The sequence below is a fragment of the Pantherophis guttatus genome, chromosome 2 (genome assembly GCF_059756535.1).
Source record: "Pantherophis guttatus breed Tessera chromosome 2, ASM5975653v1, whole genome shotgun sequence".
NCBI lineage: Eukaryota > Metazoa > Chordata > Lepidosauria > Squamata > Colubridae > Pantherophis > Pantherophis guttatus.
The window spans coordinates 41771812-41784873 of NC_142064.1; the positions used below are offsets into that span (position 1 = coordinate 41771812).

The following is a 13062-nucleotide window of genomic DNA, read 5'->3' on the forward strand; positions in this document are numbered from 1 at the left end:
TAATGCCCTATACTCATGATGGCAAACCTATGGCATGGATACCAGACGTGGCACATAGAGCCCTCTCTGCTGGCACGCACACCATCACCCCAGGTCAGATCTCCGTGGTGTTTCTTTTGTGAGGTTCTGTTTCCCTGCAAATGACGAAACAGAAGCTCATGAAAGGAAAAAATCTTACTTGTTGCCACGCTGCCGGTGTTGGGATGCCCCACCTCCTGCTGGCCAGCTGGTCTTCGGGTCTCTGCTGTGCATGTCTGTGTGCATATCCGCACATGCGCCAATCATGCATGCTTTCACGCATGTCCGCACATGCATGGCTTTGTGCATGTCTGCGCATTCACGCGCATCTTTCCTTTTTGGAATGCACACACACGCAGTTTGGGCACTCGGTGTCTAAAAGATTCGCCATCACTGCCCTATACCTTTTTATTCCCTTTAAAATTCACAAATACTATTGAATCAATAGCTACACAATTGTAATGAAAATGAAATGAATGCAATGAAATCCACAATTCCACAACCAATTCTTGATTTAGAGAGAACCATAATATGGTTAAAGTGCTGGACTAGTAGCAGGTAATCGCAAATTCTAGTTCCCCCTTAAGTAAAAAGGTCAGTTGGGGCCAGACTCTAGATTAAATACTCCAACAAAGTTTATAGAATATAAAAAGAAGACTTTATTAAAATGGGTGTCTGATAAACTTTTATATAAAACTAAGGCCACAGCTAATGCTAAAATAATGTCAAAAAGTTTTATGATTTAATTTAAACATTTTATACAAAGCTATTTTACAAATGAGTACTCAAACAAACATGCTTATTCTAAAATTTAATGATATAAAATATTACCCTCTCAATACATATACTTTATATTTATTTTGGTCCTTTAACGATTTTTTTCATGGCTCCTGCTATAGATATTAACTGAAATAGAAATGTTGCAGTTCTGAAAACAATCCTTCCTTTTTGTATCAAGTTCGTTTCTTGAAATATTAAACATCACCAGTCATAATAGCAATAAACTCCTCCTGATTGACTGTTAAAAGAAAAAAATATATATGTACCACATTCTTGTTCAAAATTTTTTCACTCACATTAGCCTCTCAAACTTATTTCATTCAGTTAAGACATCTTATCTTGATATTTTTTCTAAAAAGAAGTAACATAATCTAATTTCAACTAGAAATCTTGCAGTGCATCCTTTTAATGGAGGGACAGTATTTAATAGTAGAGGGAACCAATTATTATTAAGAAATTAAAATAACATAACCATCCTAAGGACCTCAAATTACTGAGACAAGTAATTGATTTCAATTTTTTAATAAAAATTGTTATGTTATATATAGTTACAACCATAAGTAATTACCACTAAAGATAGTCCTCGACTTACAACCATTCATTTAGTGACTGGTCAGAATTACAACGCAACTAAAAAATATGACTTATGACAGTTCTTCAAACTTACAACTATGCAGCATCCCCATGGTCACATGATCAAATTCAGATGCTTGGCAACTGGCCAATATTTATGACAGTGTAGTGTCCTGGGATCATGTGATCCCCTTTTGCAACCTTCTGACAAGCAATCAATGGAGAAACCAGTTGCATTTAACAACTGTGTTACTAACTTAACAACTGCAGCAATTCACTTAACTGGGGCAAGAAAGGTTGTAAAACCAGGGAAAACTCACTTAATAACTGTCTCACTTAGCAACAGAAATTTTGAGCTCAATTGTGGTTGTAAGTCTAGGATTACCTGTACCTGTTTTAGGCTTAGACATATTTTTGTTGGCATTTTTGCTTTGTTGGTGTTATGCTAACACCATCACTTTTAAATTGAGAAGTAAATTTCATGCTTATTTTTCAGTTATTTATACTGTAGCAGAAGTTAATTCCAGTATATTTATTCATTCTACACAAAAGAGAAAAACAATGGACATACCATTGCCATCAACATATGCCAAGGAAATTTTCATTTTGAATAGAAAGAAACTACTGCTGTAGATTGTTTTTCTAAATACATTGGAAGCTTATAGGATTTGTGTTTTTTGGATATTAAATTATTTCCATAGGTCTCATCATGAAAATATTTCAAAGACAGAAAACAGAGTGCATTTTTTCTCTGATCCAAAATTTGAATTATACGTATTCAGAACTTACTTTCTCCATCACCATCCTTATCGAATTCTTCAATCATTGCCCGAAGTTCTTCATCACTCATGTTTTCCCCGAGTTCTCTAGCTACACGACGCAGATTTCTTAAACTTATTTTACCTGAATCATCATCATCAAACAATTTAAATGCCTTGAGTATCTCCTCATGTGGATCTCTTTCAAGTATCCAGTCTGTCACTAAAATGGAAAAAATAAAACGTTACATCTTTTACAAAAACATTTTTTACTGCTGGAATTATATTCTCCCCAGAAATAATTTTATTTTTGTTTCATACATCAACTTTATGACTTAATTTAAAAGATGCATTTTTACCATCAACCAAAATCAATCTGTACTTGCATGCACATTGGTTTAGTCTCTAGTAAAAGCAGTAAAATAAATCTATGGTTCTTATTACCTACAGACATGGTGAGAAGTTACATTAAGAACAAATATAAAATATTATAAGGCATGATTAAAGTTACATTTTCCCATAAGTTAAGTAAAATAATAGAAAATATAGCTTTCATTTTGAAATCCTGATGGTTTGTTTTCTCCTGCCTAATATATTAAAAAAGTCTCTTTGTCAATAGCTTAATGTTTTCGTATCTATTAAAATACATATAAATTAAACTTTGATTACCAATTATTGCTTTCTTATCAGTAATTTGTTTAAATTCCAACACCTACCAACTTCATTAAAGTCATCAAAGGAGATTTTCCCACTTCCTTCCCGATCATAATCTTTAAGTATCTTTAATACATCTGCCTTTTTCACATCAAAACCTAAGGCTCTCATTGCCACCTTCAGGGGAAAGACAGAAATACAACATTTCAATTTGGCACATAATAACTTTTCTTTGTAAATTAAATTTAGGTAAGAGGTACTATAGTAATAAGAAAACCAGAAAAATTTGGGAGAACACCATTAATTCATTATTTTCCAGGGACACAACTATTTATGTTCTAAGGGAAGTTCTTTTCACCTTGATATCAATAACAAATTAAATGTGACAAATAATTTAACTGATTAAATACAATTTTCAAATCTCTTACTTTACTGATTATGTAAGTAATTGATCAGTTCCAGGAGACTAGCAGGAGGGCAAATGTTCTACTCTGAGGAATCTAGCACTGCTGAATTCAGAGATAGGAGAAACCACCTAAAGGCCTTTCTTCTTTCATTTCCTCTGATTTGGAGTCAGTCTGAAGGTAGGGGGGGAGCAACCATGATAGTATTTCCTTCTAACAGGACATCATACATTACTGTAGAAGTTACTGCAACAATTAAATAAAAGCTATTCTTGTATCATAATTAGTTCTCATTTATATTACAATATTATTTACAGCAACCCTGCCAACATTGATAGCTCCTAGTGTGTGTGATCCTCAATCCCCTAAATTTTAAATAATAACCAAGGTGGGTATAAATTCTACATTGGTCCTTATATTAGGAAACTGCCATGGTTGGAAATTTTTGAAAAATGTCTACAATGTGAATTAGTAATGCAATGTAATTATTCTTCTGAAAAAAGTTTGATGAAATTAACTAAAAAAAATCCTGTCCTCCAATATGAACCTACTCACAATCTTAAACTATAACCTTATCAGTTACATAGGAATAAACCATCCTGAAGTCAGAGAGCCATATTTAGTAGCAAATTGAATTTTATATTTCATATAGATTTGAATCTCAATTTAATTTGTGAGAAAGATGACAATACAAGTAAGGTGACTCAATATTGGTCCTTATATTAGGAAACAGTTTCTTTCTAGTGTTTTCTTCACTTTTAACATTTTTGACTGAAGTAGTGTGGAATTGAAATAAATGTGGGTCTGCTCTAGGCCTCCCCCCCCCCCACATTCTCCTAAGACCTTTACTGAATTGGGACTTAGTTGAATTGACAAAGCCTTTAGTGTTTTACTTTTTGTCTCTATAAGATATAGTAAGGCTTTAAGGTTTTATTGCAAATATTGTTCTTGGCCATACTTTCATCTCTATACTTCAAAAACTCTCCTGTCTGTAATCTTTAACTGGGTGATAGGGCAAAGCACTTTGAAACAAAATACCTCAGGTGGACCAACTTATAGAATGTGTCCAAAATCCAGGACCCAGGACTCCCATGGAATTGAAATTTGCCAAACTTTATAAAAAATTTTATGATATAAAATTATCATAAAGCATTTTATGACATAATACAAAATATCATAAAACATTTCTTGTGGTCAACTCTTGATGTTTGACTGTGTTATACAGGTCAACATGGAGTACTTTCAAGGCAGATACATCTCTCCCTGAATTTTTAAGAACTTTTCAAGAACATTAAAAGCTCTGACATAGTTGAAGAAATACCTCTGAAATGATCACCCAAGGAATCACAAGTTGTCTAATATAATATTCTAACAGCTTCATTTGCAATCTTGTCATTCCCAGATTAACATACAATTAACTACCTATTGTAGAAGTGCAATATTGCATATTTGAATACTAAGCCCAGTAATCCAAAATATTTCAAAACAAAATATTAAATTTTTAACAGAAAATGGATTGCCTTTAGCTCATGATAATCTATAGCATTATCTTTATCAGTGTCGAATAGTTCAAAAGCATCTTTAATTTCTTGCTTCTGTTCTTCAGTTAATTCTCTTCTTTTTTTTCTCTTGGTTTTTTCAACAGAAAATTCAGCTCTAAAAACAAAGAAAAATGTGTGTAGCCATTATACAAAAAAATCATTTGTCTTAATTACCAATTAGCAAACAGTGTGTCGATCTTGAACCCATTTTAGTAGATGGATTTTATGGGATTTTTGATCATAAGCAAATGTCACTTCCCATGAGATCTGATTTTATATAATATCTAGCCATAAAAGTCATATTTATAATATTAATATCCTTCACCTGAATTAAACTGTACATATACTCCAAACTCTGAACTCCAGACTTTTAAACTTTCTGATTCACATTTATTTTGTATCTTTTGCATATATTAGCCTTCCAATCCTCACTTGCCCTGCTACTATGTATTGGCAATGCTAATTGCATTACTACTGTAACAAGATACATGGGAAGTTACTTATAATAAGGTGATTATGCTAGTGAGTTTCCTACTTTTGCTTTAATAACTATAAATATCCATTTTGCATCAACATTCAGTACTAAAAAAAAATACTTTTGCTAAATTTGTGGATAATCTGCTAATTCTGATGAGATCTAGAACTTCCCATCTCTAATTCATCCCATTCCCCAAATCTATCTCTAATTGCGTCATTTGCCACATGATTGGTTCTACTGTTATAAGATTTTCCCACTGACACTTCTTTTAAAACTACTTTTTAAATTACAACTACCAGCAGTTATAAAGTTGAGGTGTTTTCATGTAAATTACTATTTTAAAGCTATCAATTCTGTGGATTGATTTTAAAAAATGGGAGGGGGGGATAAAGGAATTGCAAAATCTGACGGGCAATCATTCCAAGGTGAAGATTCCTCTGACTTCTGATAAACAGAAGAGCACATGCACGATTTTATTTTTTTTAGCAAAAGCATGGCAACGGTTTACACTGCCTTCTTAAGGAATTTGCTTCTCATTTTCCTTTCTAATCTACAGCTTTGGTATTTATTTCCCCATCTCCGTTCTAACCAAGCCCGCTTAGATTCTCTTTCGAGATTCTGAATCTCGAATACAGAATACAGGCAGAAATCATTAATCCTGCAATGGGGAGGGGGGGGCTGGGGAGAGAGAAAAAAAATGTGTAGAAAAACCCCTCAGCACAATAAACACGTGGGGACAGCGCTCCGCTCAGCTTGTTCCCGCAACCATCGCGCGCTACGGCAGATATCGCGACAAGCGTCGCACGCGAGGGGAGAACGTTACGTTACCATAGCAACAAGAAGCGAATCGTTACTTGCGCTCTCCCCTCCCTCCGAACGTTTGTACCCACCTCGTTACCAAATTCATTCTCCCGGTCTCCCACCCCTTGAAACCGGACACCAGGCGGGGGAAAAGAGACGTGTCTCTTGTAATTTTGGTCAACTAAACCCGAAATTCAGACTCGACAACAGCCTTATCTCAAAAGCGAGACGTAAACCCAAGTCTCTCCGCCAACAATGCCGCTTCCCTCTTCAGATTTCAGCTACAATTGGACGTTACAACGCCTCTTTTGTGTGTAGCCCAAGGCGATTGGCTAAGCCGCCGTCAATCAAGCTTCAGGCCTCCCTCCTTGTCTACTATTAGGTTGGAAAAGCGCCAGAAACTACCCAGAAAACACTGCGAATTTAACGTCATAGTGAGGGTAAGATAGAGGAAGGCAAGGGGTGTGAGCAGTGGTGACGTAGAGGCCCCGCCTCTCCGAATTTGAACGGTTGGGAGTTCCTGGAGTCGCTTTCCTATGGATTCTCTCATAAAGTTCCTGATTTAGTTTGTTAGCGTCTCTTTCCGTCTTGAACAGTACAACGGCTTTTTCGGGAGCAGATCTGTACTATTGTATAATGATACAATCAAAGAAACATGCGTGTTTTGAGCATACTGTATATGCTGTGGCTGGAGTGGGTGGTGCAGGGTTATGCTTATCATACAGCGAGATAAGTATGTCTTGAAAATATTTTGAATTCTGAAGATCAATAGAAAATAAAGGGAAGTGGACAATGAAACTGATGCAACTGAGCTCAGTGTAAATTACAAATTAAGTGACTTGCACCAGGGATTAGATCCTAAAAGGAATTGGACTGAGACTGAGTTATGCTAAACACATGCACATTTCTATTATGCAACTGTAAAAATTCATTTTATCTTGCCTTTTATTTTACAAGACCATGTTCCAAACTTTTCCTTTGGGTAGAAGATTATTATTACGTTTTAAGGAGGATTGACGGGGCACCAAGAATTACATGACACATTTTATGCAAACCTTGCAAATCAGTGTTGTTTACAGGATTTGATACCAAGCAGAATATCACTTGGCAGTTGCTACTATTTTATCTTCATTTTCTTTCTTTTGAGTTTTTTTAAAAAATCATTTTTGTGTTTATCTTTTAAACTTTGTACTTTTTAAAAAACTAGTAATACTATATCAAGCAACTATTTTTTATCTTCCTGTACAATTCAGGCATGCAGAGAAAAAATAGTTGTTGACTTACCAGGAAAAAGCCTTTATTATCATCAATTAAAATAATCAAAAGTATGCAATGATTTGTACTTCCTAATCAACTACATTAGGAAGGATAATACAAAACATGAGAAAGGAACAAACTGTAAAAACTGCTTTGAGGTCATGAAGTTTTCTGGAGCAGAGATACTATATTAAGGATTTTTTTTGGTTATGCCAACCTGTTGCTGTCACATCCCGAGCTCACTACTCAGGCAGCCCATAATTCCCCTTCCACTTGGCAAGTGGCATTTTCTTTCTCCCAAGCAAAAGCTTGTCATAAGGGATGATCTAAAGTGTTCTGGCAATGAGTTTGGGGATACATAGATATGAATAGTCATCGCTAAGTTCCAGTTGAACTGACAAGTCTGATGTAGTAGACAGCATCTTCACATAGTTGCGGAGAAATGGGCATCCGTGATCATTTGACTTTGGTTCTGAGAAATGAGATATTCCATTATTTTCTCTTGTTAAACTCCCAGGAGTTTGATCGACCAGTCAATCAGGAATTCTGCTATCTGGCACATAAAATGTGTATACTGTATATTCGGATATAAAAAAGGGAGAAATGTTGACACATAAACATACATTTAAATAGGAAGAAGGAAATAGAAGGAGGAAGTTCTTTCCTGGCGAAAAATAACACTGACTTCAGGAAGAAAGGAAGAAACCTGAAGAAGCACAATGGCATTAAGCACTTTGGTTCAGGATTATTTCAAATTAGCTGAGGCAGATTAGGGGCAGGGTTTATTTGATAGGGTTATTTATCTGAGTTTTGTGCTCCCATGTTCCTGCAGTAATCTGGAGGATCTCTAGGCGGCAGTATGCTCAACATGGAACATTAACAATCTTGTTAGAAACAGCCTACAGCAGAAAATAAAGGCTAAATAAATCATAAAACAAAGATTTGAACTCCCAATCCCATCCCACCAAAAATTCAGAAAACCAGCTGGTGGTTGATTTTCCAGCCACCAAATCACTGTCCTAAAATTGCCTTTAATTAAATTCTTTGAGGATAGCAAAACTTCCCAGCATTATTGCTAAGGTGCAATAATGTAAACTGGGGACAATACTGTTTGTGTCAATATGCTTTCCTCCAATTTAAGGCAGAACAGAACATTTAACATAGACCTCAAGAGCCCATAGTATGTTTATTAACCGGGGGTTTTATTTAATGATAAAGAACCAATAAAAATGTATGTGACACATACATGCATGCACATTGCACATATTCCTGAGTATGAGTTATTTGGGCCACTCTATTTACATATAACAGAACTCCCTAGTTGCCCTTTTAGATAATTAGCTTCTGCCGTAAGCAATGTTGTGTGTTTTGTTGTTCAAGAGATTTGACTGAATCAACAGTGAAAATTTCTTCTTCCAAACACCCAATGCTGTCTAGAATTGCAGATGTTAAAGATTGATGTAAAATGCTGTGACTGAGAGCTATATTAATTAATTGATCTTAATTAATGAGCCAAATCGGTTTAATTATTTTAAATTATTTTTATTTTACATTATATGTATGTTATTCTGACTGTTCACCGCCCTGAGTCCTTTGGGAGAAGGGCGGTATAAAAATTAAATAAATAAAATAAAATAAAATAAATATTAATTGAAGCACAGTTGACCCTTATAATTTCCCAAATCCACATCTTATATGAGGTATCTGCTCTGTCAAGAAGAGTAATGTTTTCCAAATGCAGAAAATTTGAATTACTGATTTCAACATGAAGTCAAGCTCATTTTGCATTTCTTAAGATTTCTTTCACTGATTTTCCAAAATTAAATATTTTTGTTCTTATTTCACAACTCGGATATATAATTATTAAAGTTCATTTTATGTTTCAATTCCTTATAAAATTGAAGTATTAATCTTTGTTCCAGTCTTACATATCTTAAAGATGCTGCAATGCAGGTGTAACAGAGGCTGCTAAAATATTTGAGCCATTCTGTTATTAATGCATTTTTCAACTGTATATATTGTCAAGAAAATAGTATAGATAAGGGATATATATGCAGCACATAATCTTTCAAATGTCTTTAAAGCAACCATTAGAAATCAACTGAAATATATAGTACCTATGGTGTAAAAATGAAAGTAATTCATCAGAAAATGTTATTTCATATTTATTAGTTTCCCAAAATAATGTTTAAAATGAAGAGTTATTAGATTTTTAAAAATAGTTTTGTAATCAATTTTAAAATTCTTTAACACTATTTGGTGTTGTCCAGTCATAGCCTTATTTTGATTTCAATTCTCTACATATGTAAATACAATTTTAGAAAATCATAGTTAACATGATACTAAACTATAATCCTAAAGCATGGAATCTGTCATCTTGTGAAGAGCTTTGGCTCTGTTAAGGTTGGGGCACAACCAAGAGGACAATTTTATAGAATCGGAAAGAAGCTTACTCTCTTAATTTTAAGAAATGCCTTCCAGGATATGAGTATATCATTTATTTTTGTAATGTCTCTGTAGTTTTGCAAGGATAAATGAAAATGGAAAAAACATTTAAATTTCAACAACAATTTAACAAATGTTAATCTTTTGTTTTGCCACACTTGAAGACCATATTGCAGCCTATCTTACTTGTGTATATACAACTGCACCAGCAGATGGCAGCATAAAATAAATTGTTCAGCACATATTCAACAGACTGGAATTCTGAAATCTTAAATGATTTCACCCTGCTTAATCTTTAGTAAGATTATTTGCTTTCATGGTGGCAATAAATATATATACCACTCAATTTCTATATAACTTTTGAGAACCAAGTTTTAACTTACTGATCTAGAACAAATGGACAAAACCATATATTCATTTTTAGGTATTAATATGACTTCAGCATAAGAAAAATTCCAATACCAGCATCTTTCATATATTCGGTTAAGCTCCTGAACCTCAAATAATTCATCCCAAACAAATTAATGTATATATTATGCACCTCGTGTTGATTAAGAAGCATTCTCAGTATTTAGAATGGTTATCAAAAAGATAACACAGAAGATATTTTAAAAATATTAAATATTTTTTAGATATTAAAAAAACCAATCAGTTCAAAAGAACTAAGGATTTGATGCAAAATAACATTGTACTTAAAATTTTGACTCTGAAAACCCCTACATTTATATTATCATGAAATGAAGAGTTAAGCCATAATTTTTAAAAAGGAGACAACATGGAGTTGATTATACTAGCTTAATGTCATTAATTGTGTATTGCACTCTCAAACATTTGGGGTGAAAACTATTTTGTAATACTCAGATTAGTTTCAATTTCTCCTCCTTTCTCTCTGATCGGTCGCAGTCTGTGTTGACAGGGGGGCAGAGGTCGACCCCGAGGCCCCTTGTATGTGGGGTGCCACAGGGGTCGGTTCTCTCACCCCTTCTGTTCAACATTTATGTGAAGCCGCTGGGTGAGATCATCCGTGGTTTTGGGGTGAAGTATCATCAGTATGCTGATGATACTCAGCTATACATCTCCACCCCGGACCACCCCAATGATGCCCTTAAAGTGATGTCCCAGTGCCTGGAGGCTGTACGGATCTGGATGGGGAGGAACAGACTCAGGCTCAACCCATCCAAGACCGAGTGGCTGTGGTTTCCGACGTCCCGATATAGTCAATTGGTGCCATCACTGACTATTGGGGATGAGTCATTGCCCCCCACGGAGAGGGTTCGCAACTTAGGCGTCCTCTTGGACTCTCGGCTGTCTTTAGAAGAACACTTGACGGCTGTGGCCGGGAGGTCTTTTTATCAGGTTCGCCTGATTCGCCAGTTGCGTCCCTTTCTGGATCGGGACTCGTTAAAAACGGTCACTCATGCCCTCGTCACTTCACGCCTGGACTACTGTAATGCTCTCTACATGGGGCTCCCCTTGAGGAGCACCCGGAGGCTCCAGCTGGTCCAGAATGCGGCCGCGCGGGTAGTTATGGGAGCAGCATGGCGCTCCCATGTGGCTCCCCTCCTGCGCGAGCTGCACTGGCTCCCTGTGGTCTTCCGGGTGCGCTTCAAGGTCTTAGTTACCACCTTTAGAGCGCTCCATGGCTTAGGACCGGGGTACTTACGAGACCGCCTTCTGCCAGCAATAGCCTCTCACCGCCCAGTACGCTCCCATAGAGAGGGGCTTCTCAGGGTGCCGTCAGCCAAACAATGTCGACTGGCGGCCCCCAGGGGGAGAGCCTTTTCTGTGAGGGCACCCACCATCTGGAACGAGCTCCCCCCAGAGATACAGAAGATTCCGGATCTGCGCACTTTCCGCCGTGCCCTCAAAACATTCCTGTTTCAGCAGGCCGGCCTGGCCTAACTTTCCCTTTATATTGCTTTTTGATTTTATTTTAAACTGGGATGTCTTGAATTATCTAGGACCAGAGTGTTTAGTATATTTTAATTGGTTTTTTTCATTAACGTTTGTATTACATGTATTTTTATCGTTCGCTGTTCACCGCCCTGAGTCCCTTAGGAATAGGGCGGTATATAAATTAAATAAATAAATAAATAAATAAATAAATAAATAAATAAATAAATAAATAAATAAATAAATAAATAAATAAATAAATTTCAGTTTATTTAGATTTATATACCGCCCTTCTCCCAAAGGACTCAGGGCAGTGAACAGCCAAAGATAAAACACATACAATATAAAATTTAAAATACAATTTAAAACATATTAGATAAATTTGGCCCATACTAATTAAAACACCCCTTTTTTAAAAACAAATTAAAATTAAACAATTAAAAGGAGTTAGGCCAGCCCAGCCTGTTGGAATAAAAAAGTCTTGAGATCACGGCGGAAAGTGCGTAAATCCGGGATCCTCCGTATCTCCGTCGGGAGCTCGTTCCAAAGGGCAGGTGCCCCCACAGAAAAAGCTCTCCCCCTGGGGGCCGCCAGTCGACACTGTTTGACCGACGGCACCCTGAGGAGCCCCTCTCTGTGGGAGCGTACTAGCCGGTGAAAGGCTACCAGTGGCAGAAGGCGGTCTCGTAAGTACCCAGGTCCTAAGCCATGGAGCGCTCTAAAGGTGGTAACCAATACCTTGAAGCGCACCCGGAAGACCACCGGGAGCCAGTGCAGCTCGCGCAGGAGAGGTGTTACAAGGGAGCGCCATGTCGCTCCCATAACCACCCGCGCGGCCGCATTCTGGACCAGCTGGAGACTCCAGGTGCTCCTCAGGGGGAGCCCCATGTAGAGAGCATGGGGCCATGTACAGGAGTCCAAGCGGGACTACTAACTAAGAAGAAAATCAAGATTGATTAATGGTTAGTTACTGTGGTTAATACACTTACAATAAATGTAAAAAGGACATATCTAATACAACAGCAAGATATGAAAGTCTTATAGAAACAAGATCATCCTGAAAATGATACAAATGATATCACTATAAGGAATAGCAGAATTTTGAAGAATCCAAAAAAGCTTCATTCTTATTTAATGTATGGACAAGTTTGGAGTGGGGGGGTGCCCACAGTATGGAAATATTTATCAATTGCTTCATCCCTCTCTTTCGACTTTGCAGGCTAACAGTGTGTCCCTGGGATTTCTGCCACTTATTTCAATTTGTAAAAATGTACAAAGCAATTTTGGAGATGGCAATTAGTATGCTCAAGCTATCATCCCCGCTCCACCTCCAAAACGTTGATTGTTTATACACCTATCGTTCCGCTTACCTCTCCTAAGGGAAATAAACATTTTCCTCTCATTCAAAAGGAAAGGAATAAATCAAAAAGAAAAAAAAAATGAAATCTTATTGGAGAAGC

The 13062-nt window shown here is 36.4% G+C and overlaps 1 protein-coding gene and 1 long non-coding RNA gene across 2 annotated transcripts; one reads left to right on the forward strand and one right to left on the reverse strand.

Annotated features, from left to right (window-relative positions):
• Window positions 1–653: 653 nt before the first annotated feature.
• CETN3 (centrin 3) lies at window positions 654–6441 on the reverse strand. Its single transcript, XM_034440660.3, has 5 exons — window positions 6097–6441; window positions 4708–4843; window positions 2846–2960; window positions 2161–2352; window positions 654–1036 (listed from the first exon to the last, which is right to left on the reverse strand). The coding sequence occupies exons 1-5, from the start codon at window positions 6111–6113 to the stop codon at window positions 993–995; spliced, it is 504 nt and encodes a 167-aa protein (XP_034296551.1). The 5' UTR covers window positions 6114–6441; the 3' UTR covers window positions 654–992.
• Window positions 6366–13052, forward strand: LOC132711493 (uncharacterized). Its single transcript, XR_009622373.1, has 2 exons — window positions 6366–6447; window positions 12822–13052. It is a non-coding gene; the product is annotated as an uncharacterized LOC132711493 (long non-coding RNA).
• Window positions 13053–13062: the final 10 nt, after the last annotated feature.